The sequence below is a fragment of the Channa argus genome, chromosome 8 (assembly GCF_033026475.1).
Source record: "Channa argus isolate prfri chromosome 8, Channa argus male v1.0, whole genome shotgun sequence".
In the NCBI taxonomy this organism is placed as follows: domain Eukaryota; kingdom Metazoa; phylum Chordata; class Actinopteri; order Anabantiformes; family Channidae; genus Channa; species Channa argus.
The window spans coordinates 4,724,371-4,751,388 of record NC_090204.1 but is presented as its reverse complement, the minus strand read 5'-3'; the positions used below and the strand labels follow the sequence as shown (position 1 = coordinate 4,751,388).

The window sequence follows — 27,018 nt, the reverse complement described above, 5'->3', positions numbered from 1 at the left end:
ATAATAGATGGATTAATTTTGCATTCGAGCTCTCTAGGCTATGAGCCCTCACATGCAACCATGGGGTTTCAAAGTGGGGGCCTTAGCTAATAGAAGGAAAGATAAGGGAAAAAAACTACATACAAATATGTATAAAATACATACATTACAATTGTATTAAATGTGCATTTAAATTAAAAATATGGTTCACAATAAGAGCATGTCAACCCGCCAGTTAAAATATCTATTATCAGCAGCAGGTGCCATTAAAAAAGTTTTTTGCAATACATTTGTTGTGATCTTGTCAATGGGCTCTTAAGTTATCCTCCAAAAATGAGAAAGTGGTGACTTCCTGATGGTGCACCAGCGAGGGCGGGAATAAAAATTCACTAGGAAAGTTACTCACACTTTTTTCCTTAAATCATTTTAAAAAGTAAAAAAAGACACAAGTATTTTTCCACTTTTATTTGAAGTGTGACTTTACACAGGGAAACTGAATGTCATGATTGTGGATATAAAAAAAAGTTTAATAACAAAAACGTTCACACAAAAGGTGTGGTATGTCTTTTTGCCACATTCATTCTAACATCCCAATGAATCTGAGCTTTGACAGAGGCACCTCTCTCTTTAATAAATAGTTTCATTTACAGAATGAGTAATTAGTTATAAATATGAAAGCGTATAATAAACTTTTTCAAAGCAAATATAAATGTATTGATTCAGGTACAAAAAACAAACAGGCAAGAAAATCAGTCAAGCTGCAAAATTACATATAATATTGGCAAATCCAGAAATTGGCACAAAATGATAAATGAAAACATGAAGTTCAAACTCAAGTGAAATTTTAAATTATAGGCACTAGTTTAAGAACATCCACCACATCAAACACCAGAACACCTTCCCTAACACGGGCACACCTTCAGATTCATAGCACAGGAGGTAAAAGCCTGCCAAAACGTACTGGATGTGTTATCTTGTTCAACTTTTCTTTTTTCCATTTAATTTTTCATGGCATGAATATCACACGCTGACATAATCTGTTATGAGAATTTAACAAGCCACATCAAAGTTTCATTGGCTGAATGAGTGCACAGGGATAAATTATGGTTTTGAGATCAGGTTTCTTTCTCAATATATGGAGTTTGTTTCAGACATCAGAACTGAAACTTACCAATCAAAGCGCTTAAGTGGGAAAGTCTACTCTGGGCAAACTGGTACAAGTCAGATCTGAGGCTTTGGCCGATGTGTATTTAATCACCCAGGTTTCTTAAAGGTCCTGAGTGGACATCTTTGAAATAAAAAGGCTTTGGAGAATTAGCTTGCAGTTAAGGTTCAAGATGTACAAACGAAATAAAACAAAATACTGATATGGATGTTTGGACATAAACTTCTTAAATAATTTGAATAAATAATTTGAAAAACAAAATTGTGCATACATTCTGGCTGATTTGACAAGAGGAAAGATGTCCTACCCACACAGGTGCTTTCAGTGTTGCAAGACATCAACAATTCTCTTAACATTACAGGACAGTTCACCTGCACAGCATCATCATAGAGATCACTCACCAACATCTGTTAAACACAGAGCATAAAGAGAGAAATGTGTGGAAACATTTCAACCTGAGGGAGGTGAAAGAAGAACTGGGCATAGAGTGGGAGGAAAGCTGAGTAATGTAGTGATACAACTGTCTGACAGATGATTGCAGACAAACCAAGGCAGACGACGTGTCCTCTGCTGGCGGCACTGGAGTTGGACTGGTTTCTTTGGCATTTTCTGGGCTGTCTGCACTACATGCCTGACCCCTCCAGAGCCAGTTCCCGCAGAGAAACACAATGGGAGGTCCTCTTTAACACATTGTAGATACCATCCTCTTCTTTTTAAATTTTTAATTGTAGATATTTTGGAACTTAGTCATACACTTTGTTCACTGTAAAAGTTATCTTAGTAGATAAAGTGCCATGTTGGAACATATCCCTCCTTTAGTTAATAGTTTGACTGCAGAGCACCCTGCTGTCCCGCCTCAGTAACAGCCTTCTCTCCAGTTGTCACCTGCTCCACTGTAGGTCCGAGGAGCAGGAAGAGATCTGTGAAAAGGGTAAAGAAATTGAAGGTAAGACTTAATGTTTGTATCTTCAGCAACATTTACCAGTTCCAGAGGTACATGATTAGGCCCATGTGTCTGATGTACATACCTGCGCACAGGCTGGGCCAGTTTGCTGCGGGGCAGAGGGATGCCTCCTCCTGCTGAACCACTGGGGCGGGGCAGACCACTGCGTGGCGAAGCCAGGGAGCGGGTAGGGGTGGAGGTGGCCGAAGCGGGATTGGGTGTGGCTTTTACTGGTTGCCTCAAAGCCAGTGGAGATGGAGCAGCTGGAGTTCGCAGCTTACTGGGAGAAGGGACTGTAGACAGGTGGAGCAGCAATAGAACTGGATTAGTTTTAAAAGACCTACAAGTCAGTAATTCAGTAGTTTTACAAGTATGTAATGACCAAGAGCACAATGGTATGAGGTTGATTTCAATATGATGCCTGCATATGAAACATGGAAACATACGCAGGCATTGACTGACCACATTAAAAAGTAGTCAAACCTGTTTGAATGAAAACATAGACAACTATCACCAAAGTAACTTTACTAAAACACTAAACTACTAAATAATGCCAACTAACAGAGCTTCCTACTATGACTTTTTATGTGACAGAATGAGGTGACACACACACACACACAATATACTAATGGAAACCAGCAGCACACGTCATAGCACATTAATACGACTACAGTGTGGAACCACAATCACAATATTTAAAAGGTGTAAGCCCTCAGTGAATACTCACTGAAATCACCTTCTTCTCCAAAGCAACAGGAGAGTGGGACTAGACAAAGACGAAGACAACAGAGACAGGCCTTAAATCAGAGTTGGGAGGGACGTGCTGAGGATGGGCTCTCTCCTTGTTGCTTTAACAAACATAATGTTAAAGCAACAATCCTACTTTGCTTAAGAAAGTTCTTCAGCTGATTTTGTGCTGCTTCTTAGAATTAGTTTTAATACACTGAGCAATGTTTAAAAAACAAAATTTATGTGCAAACTTTACTGTCAGTGCAAAAAAATAATCAAAACTTCTTCCCAGTATGCTGTGGTCCAGTGCAACAAAACCTTTAACTTTGTCCAAAATAATCTCCTCCTAACTAAACCATCCTGACATAATATATGTTATTGTAGAGTTGTAGTGGGTCTGCATTATATTTTAGAGGTGAGTGTATTTTCTGTAGAGGGAAATGGGAGACAAAAGTATTGTTAATTACTTTTTACATGATTTGTCTTTTTTTAAATTAGGAACATTTCACTTGATGTTCATGAATCCTGCTCGCATAAAAATGTTAAATGTGCTAATTTATCTGCACCAAAATGTTATTTCTGTGTAATACTACCAGATAATTTGGGAAGAAATTGTTGATTAATGGTATATTTATTTCAAAATATGTAATGAAAGCAACATGAAGTGCATGGGGAATGACATTTACTTATAATGGAAGGAAAAGGAAAGAATGCCTACAGTCTGAGTACTGAGGTAAAGATGGGTAAAGGGAAGGACGGATAAATCACACTAACTACCCTGAATATAAACACAGGCAGATCTGAGTGATAGTAATGAGATTTTATCATAGACCAGCAACAGCAGAGAATCACAGTTTTGTCATTACTCAGCATATATGACTTATTTGTTGGTAATTCAGCTGTCTATTCAAGCTGTGAATATTAAATCCTTTCTGTTGTCTCCGTCTAGGGATTGATAAAACAGAGCTTTCTGAATATGGTTCACTGTTTCCAAGCAGTTCATACAGTCAGAATAATGACATCTGCTGGACAAATCCGTGATATTACACACTTGAAAATTCTTTTATACCCTTTGGCAGAATAAAAAGTACATTTATTATTTAAAACCAATGCAGCACCTCTGACACTTGTGAGATATTAGAACATTTTGGATGTTAACATGTTGTGGCATCGACACCTCATACCACATTATTTCTGCTTTTAACAGTGTGCATATTGGCTTTAGCACATCACTGTCTCCCTCTGTCACTTCTTCACAAGGACTTGCAAAGAAAGAACCAAAAACATGGTCCAACTGCAATCACAGTTAACTCTCAGTCTCAGAGAAGCTGGCAGCTATAGTGCATTAATGTAACCCCCTCAGAGCTACTTCAGCTCCACACAGTATAGCCACAAAGTGTGTGCATCATTAATCACTTCCGCTGATTGTATGTAATGCTTTGTTATCTCTGATTATGCCTGTGAGTGAGATCGATCTCAGAGACGCCAGCTTGTTGAGGAGCAGTCTGTTACCTCGCAGGGCAGTTGGGCTTTGGAGCTGCTGTTTGGGTTTCGGGGAGGAGCGAGTTTGAGTCGTGTATCTTGGGAGTTGAGCTGCTGCTGGAAAACAAGGACATTTCAGCAGGGATTCACAGCACTAGGGAAACGAGGCCACCGAGGCACTGAAGACTATGCCTGAGGTGAAGTGTGAGGCCACTAGAGGGCTCTACAACCTAACATTAATAGGCAGCTTCAGTCAAGGGAAGGTGCAGTGTTGCTGACAGGTTTAGCAGCCCATGTTTCAGTCTCAGCACAGAGAAGAGAGAATAGAAATAGAAATATAGGTCTCTCACATGCTCAGTACAGCCAAAGTTCAGATAGAAAAATAGATGCAACTATTCCTTTCCACTGTGATTGCATCTGTTTTAAGGCTAAGTATACAAATAAGAATTTAAAGCCCCAAACAAATATGTCCTCTGTAAAAGGCCAAAAGGCTCCGTCCACACTAACACCCTGTCTCTCAGAAAGCTGGTTAGGGCATGATAACACATTTAACCAGCTGAAACCTGCCCTCTCAGGCTCTTGTAACAGACAGGGATGACCGTTTCTGGATTAGGACAATGTCATTATATTTATCTCCTTTTAGAGGATTAAATCAAATGGATACGCTTAATTCAAAGAGGTGCAATCCTAAACTCTACAATATAAAACCCTTGTACGTAAAATGTTGCTGATATTAGGAGTCACTTTAGATTCTCAGTGTTGCTGAGGCCATGCTCTAATTCTGTAGAATGAGTGTGTTTCTGTGAAGTGGCATTTATGCCAAGAAGATAAAGGGAAAGATGTGTGTGAATAAAAGATATTACAACGGAAAATGACAAAGAGAATCCCCAAGCACCAAAGCCATGGCACTACAAAGCAACGCAGCCCTTACAGTGCAGGTGCAGCCACATGAATTAACAGAATTCCCACTGGAAAATCACTAACAAGACATTACACAGACTGTCATGTTGCTGGATGTTCACTGTACTAGGAGAGCAAAACAAATGTTAGCATAATGTCAGCAGATATTGTAACACACTGGGTAACAATCTTAGTATCTACTGAAGCAAAAGATTTGTTTCAAGCTTTTAGAGGTTTGTGTTTTTTATAGTAACATAAACATTTGACGTGTATGTATTTGTCAGTCCAAATACTCACTAGCAGACTGGCTCTGGTGTCGAAGTGAGCCACCGTTTGGCACTTGCAGGTTGGACTCACAGCTGCGGCTGTTCTTCACAGGCTCGGGAGCCTGGACCGCTACCGTTGAGGAGCGTGTGAGATTGGGAAGACTACGACGCAACTTTTCTACAACACCAGAGAGATTTAGCTCAAGCAAAATGACCGAATCACGAACACAAGCAAAATATTGTTCAAATATGCCTAATCTGTTTACCTTCACTCTTCACAACATTAGTCTGAAGGTCATGCCCGTGGCCTTGCAGCGAGTGGCGAGGCTGCTGCAGGCGGCTGATGATGGGCTGAGGCGAGCCACGGCTGTGGCTGTAGTCAATGGACCGAGCAGGGGAGCGCGAGCGGGGTGAATTTCTGGGGGAGGCACGGGGAGAGTGTCGAGGGGAGGGGCTGAAACGGTTAGAGGGCAGGTGAAAGGCTGGGTGCACTGCCTCCTCTTCGTCCTCCAGACTATGTGCATCCAACTCCTGATCACTGAATGTACTGCGCCGCAATGAGTGGCAGGATGAACCTGAGCTCCGTCTGGATGCTGTTGCAGCATAGTCCTGTCTTAAACCTGACAATACAATTAGAAAGTTTAAAGAAGTACAGAATAATAAACAATACTGCTCGAGATGACAGCAGTACATGTACATACTCTCTTCCTGCATGCGTGCCAGTATTTGGACATCAGTGACATCATTGAGTTTGTAGGTACTTGAGGAGCCCACTGAGTCCTCGTCCATTTCTGAGGTACTCAGCTCACTGTCGACTGATGACTGTGGACTAACTGCTGGTGGATTCCTGTCTGCAGCTGTATTTCGCTGGTGTGCTGAAGAGGAAATGATGTGTAAACAATCAAGTGATACATATAAAAAAAACAAGAACACAAGCTTTGCAACTGGCAGCAAGGTAGAGAGAGACACCTATACCAGTATTCCCAGGCATTAGTTGCTGTCTGACAATGGGCACTCTGCTGGGTGTTGAAGAGGGGGAGTTGAAACCACTGCTGTTGGGGCTATTGGCTGCGTTTGTGCTATATGGGCTTCCATAACCCTGCTGGTTGTATGGGCTTCCATACAGGCTCCTGCGCTTGTTCGCTGCAAAGTCACAGAATAAAAACCCAAATGTAAGTCAACGTTACAGGACGCATTCAGGAAAGCACCAAACATTTACACATTTTGTCAACCAGGTTATTTTTGCAAAACAGTGGCATATACTGTACAGTGGCAGCTGAAAGTTTGTTAACCTATACAATTTTCCTTTCTCCGCAAAACTATGAACTCAAATATAATTTTATCATTCTGAGAAAAAAATGACTCTAGCAGCTGTGTTTGCAATACATTTATTTATTTGTGGCAGCCTTAAACAATATCATCAATGACCACCACATATTCACTTACAATTTTTTTCCATTAACAATGGGTAAAATCATATTTTCCTTAAGAGCAGTACTTTGATTGGCACAGCTGAATTTTCTTCCTCTCCCTAAACACAGACTTGAATGTGAATGCTGTCAGTCAGAGAAATTCAATTCTTACAATATAAGCAAGCATCTAAGGAGCCTGGCATGTAAGGAAAGCTAACCTTTGTAACTAGAAGACTACCAACTAGAAGGCTGGCCGTGGCCTCTCTGTGTGGAATTTGAATATTAGTTTAATTGGTAAATCGAAAACTGCCCATAGGTGTGAATGGTTATCTGTCTGTGTATGTATGTCTCTCTCGGGCGCTGCAATAGACTGCCGATCTGTCAAGGGTGTACCCCATGACCCACGTAGTGGGTGACAGATAACGGATGGATGAATTTTTTTTTAAGACAAAGGGCATGTTAGTTATGTTTGCTGATGACCAAAACACTACATTCCCGCATAAGAACCTTTAGCAAGTGGCAGTTTCATGATTTGGGGCTGCTGACTTGACATTATTGATTGTAGCTTTAAAGTATAAAATCTAATTCTGAAAAAAAAAATTAAAATAAATAAATATCCCTCCATGAACTCAAGTTCAACAAAAAGTGTATTGTGTAGCAAGGCAATAACTCTGAAATAAAAAAATGTTAAAGCCAAAGAAACATCATGTTTTGGGACGGCCTACTTACTCTGACCTTAATATTATTTGCATGATGTGGAAAGACTAAATTGTCTAACACTTCTTCAAGTCAATTTTCAGGGCTGCTGAACAGTTACAAAATACATTTAGCTGAAGTTACTCCTGCAAAAGAGGCTCACAGTCACTGAATACATGAGTCTGCATTATTCTGCCATGCTCAAATATGGTTCGTTTCTCTTAGTAAATGGATAAACCACTGTAATTTTTTGTCTCATTTAAGTGGGCTCACTTCATCTCGTTTTAAGGGTTTTGCATGAATATTTATACAGAAAGAGAAGATTCTAGAGGAACTTTCAAGCACCACTGTAGTGTAAAGATGTGAGCAGCATGGTTGCGTAGTGATTAACACCGCTATCTTACAGCATGATGATTCTGTGTGGAGGCTGGATGTTCATCTTATGTCTGTCTGCGTTTCCTCCCGTTTCTTCCTACAGTCCAAAGGCACACCGAATATGTTTACTCATGACTCTCTGTTGCCCACAGGGCTCGCGTCTATCTCTGTGTGCAAGCCCTGTGATAGCTTGGGACCTGTCCACATGAAGCTATGCTTTTTCCCCAGTGTCAACTGTTATCAGCTCTACAATTAATGTAAAAATGCTAAAGAGGAAGGCTGAATGAGGCTTTGTAAAATGTAAAACAGGTTCAATACTGACCAAAAGAAGCTGAATTTGTGGCAAAGAATGAACTCATAAAAACATTCACCGTTTGTGAAAGATGAAGACAGTTGGCCATACCAGTACTTGATTATAAGGCCAGCAGTGTCTGCTCTTAGCCAGGACCTTCATGAAAGCTCAGCAGTGTGCTGGCACTTTGCTGGAGTCTCTTAAAGCGTATGCTAAGCGTGGGTCTGATACAGAGCTCCTACATCATTAGTCGGGAGAAACACTTAACAATACACACCATTCAATCCATAGCACAGTTAACAAAAGCACAAAGCAATTCTCTGTGAAACCCAGCAAAACAGCAGTCATAGGGGCAAATCTACAGAATCCTTGATCATAAGATCAAACTTAACACAGGATGCTGGTCAATGGGATGGTTGAGAGTAGTTTTAATGCTTAGTGTATCTGTTTGAATTTGTTTGCCCATCCCTCTGTTTCTTTCTCTCTCTCTCTCTCTCTCTCTCACTCAGTCTGAATGTGTTTACACAGCTGGATGGTAACTGGAAAGAAGCCTTTTAAGAACAGCTACCTCCTCTTTCCACAACCTCTTTTTAGTTTATCCCTCTCCTGGTGCTCTGCACTCTGTCCTCCTGCATTATTTAGAAAATACTATTATGTCCATTCTTTTGTCATCTGCACAGATCAACTACTGAGGAGAGTCAACAATACTGCGACATGTAGGTCTGTAATGCTGTGCACTTTCCACCAAAGGACAGTTAGATTTCTGTTTAAAAACAGAACTTAAATGTCTGACACATTCAATTTTGGATAAAAATATGAAGGACTCAGGTGAGATTCATCTACAAGAATATGTATTTAACTGTCTAAACACAAAATGGTCTCTAGTGTATCTAAGCTGTCATAAAGGGGGCAGCAACCTGTATGAAACCTTCAGGAAGTTCTGTGTTGAACAGTTTGGATGGGGTTAGATGGTCGTATCAAAGCAATACTACCAGCACCCTATCAACAGAAAAGACACAGACCAATCTATAGGTATCTGGGAGCACAGGTACCAGCCCATGTTGAGTGACCTCAGAATCTCCATGAGCTATATTGGAATTCAGAAACCACTGTGACTGATGTCATTACAATTAACTTTGATATGACATTGTAATTGAGGAAGTTTAGTACTGGCATTTAAGCTTCAGAAACTTAAGGATACTTTCTACAGACAAATAATAACCCAATTCAACTAGCACACAACACCCAATGTTGAGGAGGAAATGGGAGACAAAACATCATATTGAGTTCTACTTGCATACAAAGAAAAAAAAAGAAAGAATTTAGGGCTTAATACTGCTGCACAGTGTGTTGAGCAATTTCTAAGAGAAACAAACAGAGGAGGAAAACTGCAATGGAGGAATTTTATGGTTTATGGCTTTATGGATGTTATTCCTAAACGGTTAAAGGCAAACTTTTGTTCAACTCTTTGTATTAAAGCTAAAAGTCTTGACTTTGCTTCCATTAAATTCAATGTAGTGGTGTGCAGAGGCCAAATGCCAAAAAAACTTCTCATACTTCCAATATTTGTAAACCTAACTGTATGTAGTATGGCCAGAGAACCTCCAGGAACTGTAATAGTATATGCTGGATCAATTGTGCAGTTCATTGCTGAGCTCTGAAAAGAAATTTTGAATGAATTACATGAATTACATTGTGCAAACACCTCTGGGTCATCTCCTCCCTGTTAGTTAGTTATTAACTGAGGCAGATCATACTGTGTAGGAATATGATTTTAAGAGGGTGTGCTCAGACAAAAGGCTTGGTCACTACTGGCAGTTTTAACTATAGGTCATGTTTAAAATATGTGAATATGCTGCATAATGTGGCACAGATGTATTGTTTAGACATAAACACTGCTTATCACCTTTATTAGGGCATGTTTTAGAACATGCCGTAAGAAAGTCTACACTTTGACTTGAATCTGCCACAACTAAAGTTGTCTTTGCAATTCCTCAGACACAAACTCAACTAACACCATGGCAACAGGGTTTCCATGCTCTGATTGGAGAGAAAGGGTGTGAAGGAGAGTAGCCGGGAGCTATGAGGGTGTGTCTGTGGTGAGTCTCTCTTTCACTCAAAAAAGAAAGCTTGCAGAATATAGTGCTAAACATATGCCCATTTCAGTTTGTGTGCATAAAAAAGGATGTCACAAAAACAATGTGTCCTTAATGTTTAAGTTATTGTATTTGAATGTTTTCACCACGTGGCCAGTGGTGAAACTCCAAGGTTTTACTTCCATCTTTTAGCAAGCCTTTGTGGAAGTGATGACAACATCTGTGTCAACTGAGGAAAGAAGAGATATAACTGGGATGGAGGGTATCAGTGTCACCTGGGATATTTTCAGGCCCACGGAGGATGATGTTATCCTACCTATACACCTACAGGGATGATATCACCACTAAAAATTGTGCTTTCATAAACAGAACAGAAGCCTTAATGTTTTTATTGAGTACTGCATATACATTCACATATACATGGGCATTTAAACTGGGAGACTTCTGCCTCCCAGCCTGATGTCCAAGATGTCCACCAAGACAATCACTGATTTTTGAGCCACTAGACAGATGGCACACTTTAGATACAATAGATCTGTGTGTCCAGGTGCTGTGATAATTGTTGCACAACAGAGCAAAGATGGTCACATTTCACCCAGTAAACGACCCTCAGTGACCTATTGCTCAACATGATCCATCTGTCACATGGACATACCACTGTCAAAATGGAAATAACCCCTCTCAGTTTAGCTGTGAGGATTTGACGCTTGTCCTCCTCACTGAGGGACTAACTATAATTAGGGGCAGACAAAAGTTAAGAGAACAGAGAGCTCAAACATTAAGGTTTAAAGTTGACGCAGACCAGGGTGATAAACTGTGGCTGAAATCAATGTAGTAATGTTTCATTTATGTATGCTTCACACACACCAACCATTTTATTAGGTACACTTGCCACTTTTGCCTTCAGAAATTAAATTAATCCTAATGTCATAAATTTAACAAGGTGTTGGAAGCATTCCTTAGAGATTTTTGTTTATACTGACATGATAGTGTCATCCAGTTGGTGCAGATTTGTCGGCTGTACATCCAAAATGCAAATCTCCAATTCCACCACATCTCAAAGTTGCTCTATTTGACTGAGCTCCTGTGACTGAGTACAGTGACCTCAGGTTAAAGCAACCAATTTATTAGATTATTTTAACTTTGTGACATGGCATGTTATCCTGCTGGAAGTAGCCATCAGAAGTTGGGTCCACTGTTATTAAAGCTATGGACATGGTCAGCAAAAATATTTAGGTAGAACGCTCAAATTACCTTTATTCCCTATTCTGATGCTCGATTTCCTCGGTTAAATTCAGCAGATCATTTTGACCATGGCTACATGTCTAAATGCATTGAGCTGCTGCCATCTAATTGGCATATACATACATACCCACACAAATAAATATGTGTGTGCGTGTTAATGAATTGAACAGGTGTGCCTAATAAAGTGGCCTGTGAGTAGCTGCACCAGTGCTGATTTAGGTCATTTATATTAACGGAGGTTAATACTTAGAGCAATACATTCTTGTGTGTTTTATAGTTTTCATTAATATGATTATGTTGTAGAGAAATTTTTTCACTTTAGTCTATTTTGTAATGTTTTGTCAAAAAAGCCAAAATTAATCCACCGTGATTCAATGTGGTAATAAAAAAAATTAATACTTTACTTTAAATATTACATATTAAAATACTGAACGCATCCATAGCACCTAGGTGCAATCATTTGGCACAAAAACCACAAATATATTGCAAAACCCATGGTGGATTATAAATTACGCAGAAGTAGTGAAAAAAGGACACTCAAGCTCTTTGACACCACCAGCGCTTCACATGTCTAATAACATAGCTTTCAATGCCTGACAATCATTTGCTGCACACTGAGAGGAACAGACTTCGCTCTGATTTGCTTCTGAAGTGACATCACCTTGTCTGTCTGCCAGCTCCTCATTAAACTACAGCCTTCACTATTCAATAATTCATCAAATACAGTAGGTACCATAGAAGGGAATGTGTATGATGAATCAAACATCTTTCTATGCTTTGTTTTTAATTGGGTGCAATTATTTTAAACTTCAGTGCATAAAATGTATTTGGGGTTTTCTTGTACTTTAACACGCAATAAAAGAAACCGCACAACTTAAGGGGTTCACTCCTTTAAATAATACCTCTCAGTAAAAACAATTTTATCTAGGCAGCAAGAAGAGCTATTTCTAAACGTATAACTTGGATCCAGCTCTACCCTGCTGGATTCATAATTCTAAATTTGCCTTATATACTGTACAACAATCATTTGCAGTTGATCTTTCAAGTACTAAAATACAACTATAGAAATATCTGCTGCTTCACTGCATTTCTGTGCTTTGACATGTTTGTGATGTTAGTCAGGATTAAGAAAATAAATTATTTTAATGTAGTCAGTAGCCTTTAATCTGATTATGAATGCATTCAAATGTTATGCATTTAACAAAAAATAGTGATGGCCTGATACCGCTTTTTCCCATACTACAAATACACCAGTACTACTACTTTCCCAGAGTATGTGTACTTACATTTGCGTTGTTGCCAATACCGAATACCAATAAGAGTACTAGACTCTTAGGCTTCTGTAGGACTTGCCACCATAAAATCCTCATCAATCCACTGCACAGCTGACGAGAGACACTGGCAGACAGTGACACTGGCCATTCAAATAGTAGTGCGGTCACATCAGAAGACTAACCAAGACATTCAAAGACTAATCACTTCATACTTAAACACGGTTTCCACCAACTGTCACAGATTTCTAGCCTCTCAAAGTCTGGAAGGAGCATACACCTGAAAACGGGAAGTTCTTAGGGGGACAATCCCATGAGAACTGAAATTCTTACATGTTCTTCTGCAATAACAAACATGGCAGCAAACAGTGCTTTAAAAAGAGAAACATTCACAAAACAGTACAAAAAGAAAAAAACAACAACAACAACACAAGGGCAGTATCATATAACATAACTGACCAAAGGCACAAACATTGATGTAAGGAGAAGCAGAACAACTAAAATAAAGGCTTTGTCTCAGTAAAGGGTCTGTCCTAGCATGACACTCAGTGCTTCCTAACTCTGTCATCTTCTGAAAGAGGGGTTAATAAAACATTTTACTGTTGTTTTTTAAACTAATACTGCTACTGCGAATATCAATTTGAGACTATACCTTTTATGTTCAGCAGTGTCATTTACCTGACATAGTGAGGTCCAGTCTGTGGATCAGAGAGCGCTTTGCTGATTCCATCTCCGGACTGGGATTGTCCAGAGCTTGACGGCACCACACTATAGGACTCAAGGTTTTTTGCAAAGGACTGTTCAGCTTCGCCTCGTATAACCTGGAAATCATGAACACGGACACATTACATTGCAAGTATGTAAAAGCAATACGAGCAATTGTTGCATAAACAGAAAACACCTCCTGTAATAATGACTGATTGAGGCAGATTTAAACTATCAGACCTCATAAGATGTGTCCCGAAAGAAATGAAACTGAAGAGAATAACAAGGTATGAACAGTGTTTTATCACTGAATGCTGCAGTGCAGGTGGCAGAAACAGTGGACATGCTGCTGTGGACCTGCCTGTGCATACTGAAAATAGTTGTTTGTCTTAACTAATATCTATTTCATACTTACATATTTTTAATCCTGCCCAATACTCATTCAAAACTCTTATATACCGCAAGTTCAAAACTTACAAAGAGCTCACTTGTCAATTAATGTAAACTTAATTCAGCAGAAAACAGTTTTCTGTCTCTGGGTCTCCATTAGAAAATTAGGCTACTGCAACTTGCAGCTCCTGCAGCAGCAACAGTTAAGAATGTACTGTCACTTGCCCAGAATGATTTAAAAAAGTCATCAGGTCCAGCACTTCATCAGCTGCAGTGACTGAAACTGTCAGACCATCCTAATTCTGATGGAAACTGATCAAGGTATAAAATAAGGCTGCAAAGTAATTGAATTGCTTATTACCTAATATTGTTAGTTAAACAAGTAACACAATTGGGTGTTTATTCTTCACATTTTGAGAGAAAATAGATAAGTTTTACATTCAGATAAGAAAGCTGAGTCAGCAGCTCTCAGCTCTATTGCAGCCATAGAGGAAGCCTTCTATGATGAAAGCTATAACATTGCAGAAATATAAGCTTAAAATCTAGCACTGCACATTTTATTGTTTACGAAAACAATGACCATCATTTAGCACATAGTAAATCTCCAGCCTACAGACACGACACTGGGTGCTTCATACACAAATCCCTCAGCTCTGAAACAATGATATGTGTCATGTTCACATGCAGTAACAATAGTGCGACAAGCATCTACTGATAAGCCGAGCGATGCCTGAGCAGGCAGTGTTTTCAATCTGGCCTGATGATAATTCAGGTATTACTGGAGTCTATAACAGAAGCTGTCAGGAGCTAGACACTATGCTGTAATCCCAGATATCTGATCTAATCCAAGCCAATCTGATCCAAAAGCCAGCTAGAGTAGCCTTTAATGAGGCTGGCTTTGTTGGGCATGAGTGAGCAATGAACTAGTATTCTGATGTCAAAGGGTCAGTAGTTGGCACAGACACACAGCTGCAGGAAAGAAAAGGATTGCTGGAAAGATTTGGGACGGTGGGTAAAATTATATAATTTGGGGGTAAAAAAAAAAAAAAGACTTACATTTTCTTTTTAACAACACATCTACAATTTTGATACAGATGATGTGTCAGTAAGTGTTCACTGCCAGATATCTTTTACTGCTGTAAAAGGCCTGCTGGCTTTGAACCAAATAGGAAACCTTTAAGATGCTATCATTAACTCTCAATCAGTTGCATCAGGAACTACACCTTTACATTGCTTATTACAGTATCATTATAATAGAAGATGCCAAGCAAGCGCATCTGTCCTAAAAAGTCAGATAACAAGGACCATGTTTAAAGGAAAGGCCCATCATTACCTTCTTGTTGAGTCAGACTAGTACACTAACTACCTCATTTCTATTCTAACAGAACTTTATAAACTCCTCTACCAAGTCTATATGCCGGACATGCACTGTGTATCAAAGACTTCTTCAACAGATTAGCTTAGGTTGGGATGAGAGGCAAGATTTACACAGCAGGACAAATCCAATCATGTACTGGAGTGGAGTTTCAAGGATTAGACTTAAAGTGTATCAATGCAAAGCCGCCTAGCTCTACAACACAATGTAGCAAAAGAGGCTTAAGAAAAAGAATTCAGAGACAAGCGGGCTGTCACTTTAATCCTGATAACAACCAGTCAACTATCACATCAAATGGTCATCCTTATCCACAAGACCCTGTGATATCATTACTTGCCATTGCTAGTAAACACAAGTCTCCTGATCAGCTCCATGTAGTGGACATGGCCTTTATTCCCACATGATAAACTCACAGTCCTTTTTAACATTTGTTGCCTTTCTCACTTGCTAAAATACTCATAGCTAAGTGCCAACTAGTGTGGTAAAGGGAATACAGAGGAGGAAAATAACCATGACTACGTCTCCCACTTGGTTTGTAGGCAGGGAAACAACTTTCATTTATAATGTAGAGTGATCATTTCCCTTTACTCTCACGACAAACCCAGCGATCAGCCACATCACAACATCAAAACTATCCACTATAATCAGGGACTTCGGGGTCCTGACAGCCGAGAGTCAGAACCTCAGAGGCTCAGGCACGAAACTTACGCAAACTGTAAGGTATGAGATTTGGCACAGAGTGTATGACCAAGCATGGCTATTATGGTCACACACATCGCCTACATGACTTGCCAAATATCATCCTGCCGCCAGTGATCCGCAACGAGACTCCTTCAGCACAGAGGTCTTCAGATTCCAGTCAAGCCACAGAGATCATTGTTCATGTGAGGTATTTGTCGGGGTAGCTAACGTCTGGAGCAGCTGTGCTCAGGCAACAAAAGCTGTCAACCGGCAGCGAAAACGGAAACACGGCTTTAAGGACAAAATACCTCCCAACATAAGACTGTCACTCACCAGCTGTCCTCGTCTTCATTTAGACAGTCCATGTCTTCGAGGTCTAAGATTTCAACTTCATCTAGGATTGACGTCTCCCCCTCATCTGTAAAGCCCCCGGAGGTGTCTGAATAAAGTGAGTTCATGCTCGACACAGACGTGGCAGCCGAAGCCCCCTCACATTCATACGCCCTCCTGAAACTGATACCGTCGTAAGACAGTCTGGGGCTCAAACAGCGGTTGTTCTCCAACAACCCACTGTAGCTGCCCGTACCGACGAACCCCACCCCAGGGAAGCCGGCCAGACCGGCTGCCATCCCCGCTGACAGGGACGAGTCGTATCCAGCGCTGAGAGGTCTCTGGTTCCCTGACATCGCTCCAGACGACGACAACATAGTGGACCTGCTCCGAAGCTGTTCATTCTGCTGTTCGAGTTTCTTCACCAAGTCCTGGAGCTTCCGCACCTCCAAGTCCGCGTTGATATTTGAGTTGATATCCTCCATGGTGGTTCCTCTGCCCTACGAAAATATGCCGTAGTCTGTGTTGTTAGTACACGTTTTTCTTTCGCTAGTCTGCTTGTTTTTGTTTTATTTAGTACTGTCTATGTGTTCAAAGAAGCCACTTTGGTGTTCCTCTGACTTAAAAAGCTCAACGCCGTCATCTTCTCCGGTTGTTCGTGGTCACGGGTAGGGTCGAGGCCATTTTCATAACACTCGTCACCGAGACCAACAGGCAGGGGAGAACACGTCATTACGTTCAGACACAAGAACGAGCACGTAACCAACACCTATTTGCACGTACAACGAAAGTCACAAACGCGTTTCTCGCAAGATTGACACAAAAGTAACCATGTAGACTTTAATGATTACAGTTAGCATTCAGGTACCACGAAATGTTTAATATTCTTTTTTAAATTATTTATCCAATTAATTTCCAATTGTTACTTAACCAGTAACTTTAATAAAGCATTTAGTTAGTTATAGTCATGCTGCCATAGGCTTAGACTGCTGGGGGACCCACCCCCCGATGCACTGAGCTCCTTTCCTCCTCTTGACCATCTCTCTTCTCCTCTCATCCCGCAATTGTCACCACTTTATGTCATTAACTCTGTGTGTTCTCTCCCGTAGTTGTCTTTGTCCTTCTCTGTCCCTTTCTGCAGGTGTCCCCCGGCTTTGAAGCTGTGTGTCTTCCAGCGTGCAGCTACTGGTCCTACCAATCTGCCCGCTGTTTTGTTGTTGCTTTTAGTTGCTCTGTTCTTTTCTCTCTCCCCTTTCCACTCACCCCAACCGGTCGAGGCAGATGGCCGTCCACCCTGAGCCTGGTTCTGCTGGAGGTTTCTTCAGTTAAAGGGAGTTTTTCCTCTCCACTGTTGCCTATGGCTTGCTCCAGGGGGAATTGTTGGGTTCTCTTTATACATCTTTATAATCTTGACTTAATTCTGTAAAGTACCCTGAGATGACTTTGTTGTGAATTGGCGCTATATAAATAAAGTTGAACTGAATTGAAAATTGAATTAATTAATAAACCTACAGGAGTCCATTGATTCTCTGACTTACAGTATCCCTATAGAAAGGTGAAGAGTAATGTAAAAGGTAGAAAAAAAAACACTGTGAAATTATACAAAGCATTATAAATTAATCAAGATAGGAGAAATAAACAATGCACACAAAATGAGCCCAAATCTGTTTATTTTTTAAATACATATTTTTCCAGGAAAGTTTTAAAAAAAAAATCCTCTCGTAACAAACAATGCATGGAGCTGAGTCTTATTTATGCAACATGTTTCTGTGTCTCAATCCTAAGAGAGCCCCAGGGCTTCTTCTGTCCCCAAATGTTCCTCAGTCAGATGCTCCTCAGCTTTTTGAAACCCATCTTCCTCTAGCTCTCCAGCTTTGCAATTAGCATCAGCACTGTCCTCTCCCTGTCCCTGGCTGCTCATGGTAGTTTCCAGCCCCTCCTGGTCAGCACTGGCATTCTGTGAGTCACCTCCTTCGTCATCCTCATCTTCGACATCCATCTCAAAAACACGAATGTGCCTTAGATTGGCACTTACCTAGCAGAAAAAAAAAACATTTTCTGAGCACTCCACTACATTAATTCATGGTTGTGCAGAGAACACTAGAAATAGATGATCTGACCTTACTTATCACTGAAACACATAATATCCCAACGTAAATATATTGGAAATTTATAAACATACCACACAGGCAACTTTGCGGATTCCATTAACAGCTACAAATTGAGCCTTCATGTTCTCCAGTTCACGCCACTGATTTCCCAGCACCAAGCCTTGGCATGGGATTGCACTGTTTTGCTGGTCCAACCTGATAATACAAGTGACACAGTATGTACTGTGCTAAAGTTATGTCTGGTTTCCATTTTCTTCACAGATTGGCTGATTTTACTCCAGTTCTTCTGTACAGTACAATGGATTTGGTATTCATTAGTTTTTAGCTCAAAATGTAAGGTTAGGTATCCATATTATCATTTTTTTTCGACTGAGCAGTTGCAGAAAGAAAAAATATTTCTGAGCATATTTTTATTAGGTTAAATAATTAACAAATAAAAATCTAGACAAAGTGAGCTAGATTATTTATTACTGTTTTTGAATACTGTCATATTTAATCAATGTTAATATGTAAAAACATATTAATAACAAATATTCTCTGAAATCTAAAACATATCCTGTTATTCCTGATTGTGAAACAAAGTGAACACACACCTAAGATTTTGTTTCCAACTGAATTCAGTCTCACAGCTCAGGGTAGAGGCAAGAGGAAGCTGAGCCAGGACACGCCTACCGTTGTCTTCTGCCCCTTGTAAGACCACAGTTAGCATGTCATCTTCATAGAATCGAGCATCCAGGCAGCTGTAAACATAATGCGACCTGAAAAATAAAAACCAAATTAAATCATGACACTGGGAACACTTTCTTCTGAATGAATTTAGGAGTGTAAAATGACAAGAATGACTCACTGGGCTGTAGCATTACCATCTTCTGCATTATCAAGGTGGTGGCTGAGGTCAACAGACATGACACTGTTTGGGATATGTCTACATGGAAAGAAATATTTGATTAGAGAGATAAAAACACTTCTACAAACAACACAGTTACAGTCACCTACCTGTTTGGGTCTGTTCCTTTCCGTAATATGTACAGCTTGCAGGGTGAAATCTCTGGCATGCAGAACACAACATAGTGCATTTTTCCCTTCTTGTCATTCCACCTGTAAGACAAACAAAGTATCAAACATACAAACCTCTATCTTCCTGTTACAGATTATTAGTCAACTGGCATATTTGTAGTTTACATACAAAGATGGAAGTTCAAAAAGTCTTGGAGTGTTTTCTGAGCTGAAAAAAGAAGAAAAAAAAAACATTTTAGTTTTAATTTTTAATTGCAAACATTGATATTTACCAATTAAATTTGTAATATTTTAAACACAATTTCTTATAGAGACATGAGGTCATACCTCTCCGGCACAGTGTACAGAGGCAAGTAGATTGCCTGCTTTACAGACTTCCCAATTACTTCCTGCATACAAATAATACATAAGCAAACAATGAGAAAATTATATATATCAAAACATTATATTTCCTTTTTTTGACCAAAATACTGTAATGTGGCTGCAGCATGTGCAAAGTGCTGCAGGTAGGCTTTTAATGTACAGACTGGACTATGCTCTTATATGAGAGTTACATCTCAGAGTGTTTCATTCTCCTTTAGCTTCATTATACAGTAGTTGATCATCAGACATGTGTCTCTTAATTGCTTCCGGGCCTAATATAATAAAAAGCAGACTTGACCAGGCTTTGAAGTAACAAAGGGCTTAATTGTGATAGTCAGAAAAAAACAGATGCACATGTGATAAAGAGCAAGATGTGAATTGGTGAAAACTCACGGAAGGTTTTTGAAGACATTGTTCAATCACATTCTCCATCATCCTCTTAACAAAGTGCAAAGATTTTTGTGGATATGAAGGGAACAGTAAAGGGCTCTCTAGAAAAACAAATAGACCTTTTATTTTTTATTTATTTGTCGGGTGTGTACAACGAAACACTGTCACATACAAGCAACTGATGCACAGTATCTGGGGGCATCAAGCACTATGCTAATTTTCAAGCCCCCTCCCTTTTTAGGTTTTTAAAATCAGTTTAAAACATTCAAATAACTACCAAAGTTAGCATAAAACAGCGGGAAATATATTTGTTAATTAGAAGTACTGCAATTTGCTTCTCCACACTTTAACCTTATTCAATATTATGGCAACATTTTTAAAATCACTCATTTGTTGCACTTCTTTAGTAACAATAGGTACTATAGTTACCCTTCAAATGTGAACTCTCCTGTAAAAACCTTAGCCACTGGTTTCCCTTAGTGTTGGGTGGGGACACAAGGTCTTCATCCTCATCCTTCAGGTACTTTATATGTCAACATGGAAAAAAATGAATAACAAAAGAAAATACCAAGTGTTGTAAGACAGCAGGATTATTTAAATACACTTAAACACAAAGCATAAAACCACTGACCTGACCAACTCGTTCTACGTTGAAGTATTTTCCTTTGCGATCAAAGAGTTCTTCATTCTGTTAAACAGGATACTTTTTAAAATTCACTGTGTAAAAAGCAATTTTCAGCATTTATTAAACTGCCATTGCCATGCACTCACCTCACTAAAATGTTCAGACAGGAAGTCAGCAACAAATGCAATGTCCTTTTGAGTCATCTAAAGGATTAACCATCATAAAATAATTTAAGTAACAGTATCAATGCAATTAACTAGGTAACTATCGAGTAACTCTCTTACACCGATCTCACATAAGTGTGATAAAACTTGCCTTGTTGAGTTCTGGCGGGACATGTTCCTCACACATTCTTAGCATAGCTGTGGAACAAATTAAACACAACACATAATTACAACCTTTAAAAAAACCATAAAAAATGCATGAATGCACCAACAGATCTAAGTCCAGTTTTTGCATTTAACAAGCTGATTTTTAATCTTACCCACATACAACCACCGAAAAAAGGCTTTGAAGTTTTTCATACTCTTGTCAATCACCCTAAATGACAAAATAAATGCAAAGGTTAAAGAGAAATCAGTGACAAAGCTTACATCTTACAATTTACATCTCTTTGTGTTGGTATCAGAAGCTAGTGAACTCACTGGAGAAGTTCATTGGCTTTCAGAGAAAAAGAACCAACAGCTGTAATAGCACCTGAAACACAAAGCACACATGGTTAAAGATGAAAAATGCTAAATTTTAAATCAACATCCAGCTGTGTGACATGATACCTTCTATAGCTGCTGAATCCAGACCAAGGGACTCGAACTTTTCCTTCCACAGAGACATACCTTTCACCTCACTGAGGTGATACAACAGAGCCTCAGAGCCACTGGATTTAGGAAAGGGGAAGAAGAAGAAGAAGGCAGTTAAATTAAGAAATGCTCAGGTAGCAGGATAAAACAACACAAATGAGAAGACAAAATACCTCTGCAGGTGGCTGATCACTAACTTCTGGATGCTGGAGTAAGATGACTCAATGGACTGGCCAAGTTTCTTCAAGCCCTGTAAAGGAATAAATATACACACACAAAACAAACATTATCTCATTACCAACATCTGCACTGCAAGATCACAAATTTTCAGAAAAAATAAACTGTATAGAATCTGCAGAACAATTAAAATGAGAACATTAGTAAGAGCACTTAATTTGCCTTTACTCTCACCTTGACAGTAAGCTGGTTCATGAGAAGAGCCTGTAGTTCAGGGCTACATGAAAGCAGAGAGCCAGTTATAAGAAAACTTAAATCACAGCATTTTTCATTATGTAAAATGCAACATTCCACATTACTACAATAAACCTCAAAAGTAATTTAAGTAATCTCTCACTGAATTAAAACTATCTACAGTGTATTACTAGTTTCACTATGATTATTATTGTTGTTTTTATTTTATATATTATTATAATTATTATTCATTTTATTGTTATTTTGATACTTATATTTATATTAATATGTGTAACAGCTACTGCAACACAAAAACTTCCCTTTAGGGATTAAAAAGGTATCAATGTATCTATCTATCTATCTATCTATCTATCTATATTAACATTCTGTACCACCATCTTTAGGACACTCCAAGCATTGCAATATGATAGAGTAAAAGAGAAATTCTCTTCCTTACCTAGATTGTCCCCACAGCAAAAGCTCCAGAAACTCATCCTGAACCTGAGTGCTGGTGTTCTTTTCCTGAAAAAAAAGTGGAAAATAAGATATGTCTTGCGAAGTTCCTATTTTGGTCAAATTTAAACAACCAAGTATTAGTGCTGACCTGAACAAATTTAGTCAGCCGAAGATCCATCTGCATAAGGATATCTTCCCAGGCTTCACACATGCAGGTAAGTGAGAGATGTAGATACTGCAGCAGGGTAGAGATGTGGGTGAACTTGCGAGCCATCCTGGTAACCTCAGGGAGACAATCTGACAACAACCCTGTGTCCAGCTAGAAGGCACAGATGAACATTCAGACAAACCTTATACTTTGCACATTGGAGCAAAGATGTGAAATTATAGGAAAAACAACCTGTAAATGAAGCCTTTACCTGAACATAGCAGACCTCTGGATTGTTATCAGCAGACCTGACCTCTGTGATGACAGAGAGAGACTTGAGATCACTGGACAGACTCAGGCTGCGACATGTTCCAGATACCTGCAGTGTAATTAAATTGAAACAACTAAAACACAGGTACAACCACAATTTTAAGTAATAAATGGCTTTATATCAAAACTTTAAATGTTTTTTTCAGGGAAGAGCTGGTTCTACTTAAATTTAATATTTCACTAAAACAAATCATGTTATGGTGTTATTGAGAATTGTATTTCACAGTAAGATGGCTCTACACTGCAATAAAAGTAGTTTGACTTAGACTTTACTTTTTTATGTTTATTGAGCCATTTCTGCGCATACATTTTTCATGGCCATAGATTAATCAGTGACTATTAAAAATGTATCAAAATATAAATAGAGAAAACTTAGAATAGTCTTACTCCAGAAAGAGTGGCAATCTTGTACATTCCATAGGCATAAAGCTCCACAAAACCAGCATCTCCCCCAAGGACAAGAATATTCAGCCTGAAAAACTTAGTGATTAATTCATATCCAGTCTCAATCAAAAAACACATAATTTTGCTTATTGAAAATTAAGCATCATTTACCTGACTTCTCCTAAGAGATTCATCATCTCATCAGACTTTTCCTCACTGTGAAACAGAACAGATGGTAAGATAAACACTCAAAACATTATTATACCACAGCTGATATAAAGCAGAGTTTAAATAAAGGTGACTAACCTGAAGATCTTTGATGTTGTGCTATAGCTGTGTAGGAGGGTGAAGGGGAGGTTGAACAAACATTATACAGTGAACTCAACAGCTTCATTCTTTTTAAGCCGATGTACAATTCATGCTGCTCTTACCTCTTGGGGAGTGTTGGTAATTTTGGGAGAAACAGTTTGGATTTGTCTTCTGAGTTGTAAAAGGAGCTGAGGGCACTGAAAAACAAATTGAGATTAAATTCAAAAGATACAATTTAGTGCATTTTATTTTTGTCTCACACTGTCCCACAGTCTTTCTGCGTACCTGTTTTCTTCTGTTACTTCCATCCAGTGCATGCAGGTTATAGGGTTCTGCTTTGAAAACACATGGAGGATCTCTGCCTTCTCAACACCACACAGGACCACTTGATTAGTGTCTCCAAGACTGAAGGCCAGGACTGGGAATTAAAGAAAAAGTACAAACACGGTATCTTAATGAGACTATTGACAAGCAGATTTTAAAAAAAAAGTTTGAAAGTTGTATGCGCTCATTGCTTACTTTTGCCATCAGGTCTCCAGGCAAGTGCAGTTATCACCTTCCCAGTATACTCACTGGGCGGCAAGCTCCAAACACGCTGGAAACTAGCCAAGCGATGTAGCAGCAACTATTGACAGACAAGTCATAAAATTACAACATAATGAAGACATGTTTTCAGGATTAATAAAAAAAAACTGTGAAGTCTACCTCTCCAGTTGTGTTGGCCAGAGCAATGAGATCCCGTTTAGGAGACCATGCCATACACAGTATAGGATTAGGAAGTTGCTTCTCTCCCACTTGCCGAAAGGCAGGCATGTTGGAGGCTTGAAAATGAAACCAAGTTTAAATTAGAAAACGTCACCAGCAGTAAATACGTCAGGCAGGTTCTGTCTAATTCTGCTGCTGTTAAACCTGAAATACCCAACAAATAAGTAATCAGGCGACCAAGAGACAATTCATTAACAGCCAAATATTTGCTGTCTTCTTATTACATTTGATTTTGACATTTTGGACTTCTGGTTGAAAAAAATATGTAACTGTCTAATTGAGAAGGGTACTAACAGAATAAAATAACCACTTTGTAACTTAATGCAATTATCATACAAAAAAGCAATTTTGGAGTCAGTCACTGCATAATAACGAAGGATACTACTTTGGCTTACTCGTGATTTGTTGGCAGAGAGACAAAACCGTTGTTATTGTTTAAATTCAATTTAACCTGAACAAATTTATTGTCTATCTTTGTCAGGACAGAATTAGACACGTTCTCGACTGGCATCAAATTCCGCTGTATCACTTAATAGCTGCCACGCTATTTGTCACAAAGAAATGTTATTAGTCAAAAAGGGTCTAACAGTGGGCGACGGGTATCGTTAACGCCAGTAACGCTTACCGTTCACATGCGACAGGGGACAACGTTGGCCTGAACTTCTCCAGCGATAACGTTAACGTTATTTTGCTAGCAGGTTTATTAGCAAGCCCACGAAGCTAATGTGAACAAAAATCCCATGACTAATTTCACCGTGGTGAATTAAACAAACAGCTAAATAATGACGACAACATACGGTGAAAAATACAACTATCAAATAAAGTCCACTCTAATATGTGAATATGAATATAATATATTATTTAAAATGTTATTGATGTTGTTTTCACAATTCCGCGGACTGCGCCATAGTTTCCCTTCAGCCAACCAAGGAACAGCAACGGGTAGCCCGAGAAGACAAGTTAGCTCAGAAAACGCGATTCGTAAATGAGTAAATCAAAAATTGTATATCCTACTAGTTTGCAGTCAATCACTAAGGTTCCTACGGTGATGCTGATGCTGTTTTATATTGAAAATCTTCCTGGAAATGCTAGAATTTGTGTCTTGGTGAGATAAAGTTAAAGGTGTCTGCCAAGGTAATGTAAAGGTTTCTCCCGATAGGTAAGACCTGAGCCAGACCAGATCTGTACCAGAGGTGCCCAAGATAGAGAGTGCAGACAGGTGGTGGTTCTTCGGTGGTGTCGAAGGCTGCAGATCGATCAAGTGGAATTTTGACAGTTTCCATAACTATCAGATGCGCTGTTTCTGTAGAAAGACATAACATGATGCCAGACAGGTTGACAGGTCTATAATGCCTGTCGTGTCAGGGTCTAGGCAAAAAATGGAAGTATTATGTTCTCTTTTGGTCTTTTTTTAAAAGTGTAAATACTCCTCCGCTTAAGTCAAATGCATTTTTAATATTTTCTTCAGAGACATAAGACTTAATAGTAGTAGTAATATTTTATTGTTTAATTAATGGAACTTAAATGGTTATCTGATCTTGTTTCACAGTGCTTTAAATATTTCACAGTAGGCCAATGCATACAGTACACCTCATGTTTTGATAAATCTAGTGTCGCAAGCACTACCACCAGAGGGGAGTCAACCCTCAATTCCTGTTTTCATCCTCTTCATTGCTTTCCTAATTTTATCCCTACTAATTGCCTACACTTTCTGATTCACTATGTCTGCTTCCTCCTGACCTTTTCTCTCTCATTTTAAATGTTTATCAGTTCTTCAAAGTACTCCCCCACCTTCACCAACATCTCCATTGAAGTCCAATCAAATCACCAATCTTTCTTCCTTGACTATGCCCTGCACTACTTCATCGAACTTGCTCCAAAAATGTTCTTTCTCATCCATTTCAGACCCAACCTGTGGGCCATATGCACTGATGACAATTATCATTACTCATTTTTATTTCCAATTTTACACTTGTGATTCTATCAACACTCTCTTCACTTCCAATACAGTCTTGCTACACTCCTCCTTCAAATTTATCCCTACACCATTTCTCTTTCTATCCATGCAATTTTAGAACAGTTTGAACCCAATTCCGAAGTTCCTGGCCCTAATAAGCTTCCACCTGTTGGTCTCTTATGTCTACCATTCAGAGTTTAAAGCTGTTGTTAAATACAGATTTCAATGAAATTTAGAATACCATTAAAGAATGAAGACTCAGATTTTCTTACTTGGTAAAATGTAGCTGTTGGAAAAATTAAAAAGGCAGTACACCCTACAATAGTCTTGCTGGTATATGATATCCATGCAGGGGATTTTAACATCATTCTTTTGGGGGTCAAATGTATCAGTTACTTGAAGTGTGGTGTTGAAAGTTTAGTTTAGCTGAATTTTCTGGTATCTCTCTAACTGTGACAATATTGACCAAAAGTGGTGGTCCATTACAGAAGTAGTGTTGACTGTAATAACAGAAGTCAAGGAAGCTGATAGGACTTTTTTAATGGTAAACTGAATTAAAAAATGGTAATTAGTTACTAGTTTCTCTATGACACCTAATTAAATCACCAACAACAGCTTTCTGC

The 27,018-nt window shown here is 39.1% G+C and overlaps 2 protein-coding genes across 7 annotated transcripts; both read right to left on the bottom strand.

Moving 5' to 3' along the window:
• Nucleotides 1-429: 429 nt before the first annotated feature.
• On the bottom strand, nucleotides 430-17,036 carry slain2 (SLAIN motif family, member 2). 6 transcript variants are annotated; one of them, XM_067512633.1, is made up of 9 exons: nucleotides 16,336-17,036; nucleotides 13,530-13,672; nucleotides 6,434-6,607; nucleotides 6,166-6,339; nucleotides 5,731-6,084; nucleotides 5,496-5,642; nucleotides 4,329-4,415; nucleotides 2,173-2,380; nucleotides 430-2,064 (listed from the first exon to the last, which is right to left on the bottom strand). In XM_067512633.1, exons 1-9 carry the CDS (start codon nucleotides 16,815-16,817, stop codon nucleotides 2,001-2,003), a joined length of 1,833 nt encoding a protein of 610 aa, XP_067368734.1. In that variant the 5' UTR covers nucleotides 16,818-17,036; the 3' UTR covers nucleotides 430-2,000. The 6 variants fall into 6 exon arrangements, with proteins under 6 accessions (XP_067368734.1, XP_067368735.1, XP_067368737.1 ...); XM_067512634.1 differs by having other exon boundaries at nucleotides 4,329-4,412; XM_067512636.1 differs by lacking the exon at nucleotides 4,329-4,415 and adding an exon at nucleotides 2,815-2,853.
• A 949-nt stretch (nucleotides 17,037-17,985) lies between these two features.
• On the bottom strand, nucleotides 17,986-25,380 carry anapc4 (anaphase promoting complex subunit 4). Its single transcript, XM_067512632.1, has 28 exons — nucleotides 25,064-25,380; nucleotides 24,379-24,494; nucleotides 24,193-24,298; nucleotides 23,959-24,091; nucleotides 23,796-23,870; nucleotides 23,671-23,697; nucleotides 23,536-23,580; nucleotides 23,368-23,452; nucleotides 22,922-23,029; nucleotides 22,651-22,821; nucleotides 22,504-22,568; nucleotides 22,047-22,089; nucleotides 21,809-21,885; nucleotides 21,612-21,712; nucleotides 21,483-21,534; nucleotides 21,323-21,378; nucleotides 21,154-21,200; nucleotides 20,985-21,041; nucleotides 20,845-20,901; nucleotides 20,643-20,736; nucleotides 20,217-20,314; nucleotides 19,788-19,849; nucleotides 19,630-19,668; nucleotides 19,440-19,541; nucleotides 19,291-19,368; nucleotides 19,037-19,201; nucleotides 18,515-18,638; nucleotides 17,986-18,367 (listed from the first exon to the last, which is right to left on the bottom strand). The coding sequence occupies exons 2-28, from the start codon at nucleotides 24,484-24,486 to the stop codon at nucleotides 18,113-18,115; spliced, it is 2,430 nt and encodes an 809-aa protein (XP_067368733.1). The 5' UTR covers nucleotides 24,487-24,494; nucleotides 25,064-25,380; the 3' UTR covers nucleotides 17,986-18,112.
• Between the last annotated feature and the right edge of the window lie 1,638 nt (nucleotides 25,381-27,018).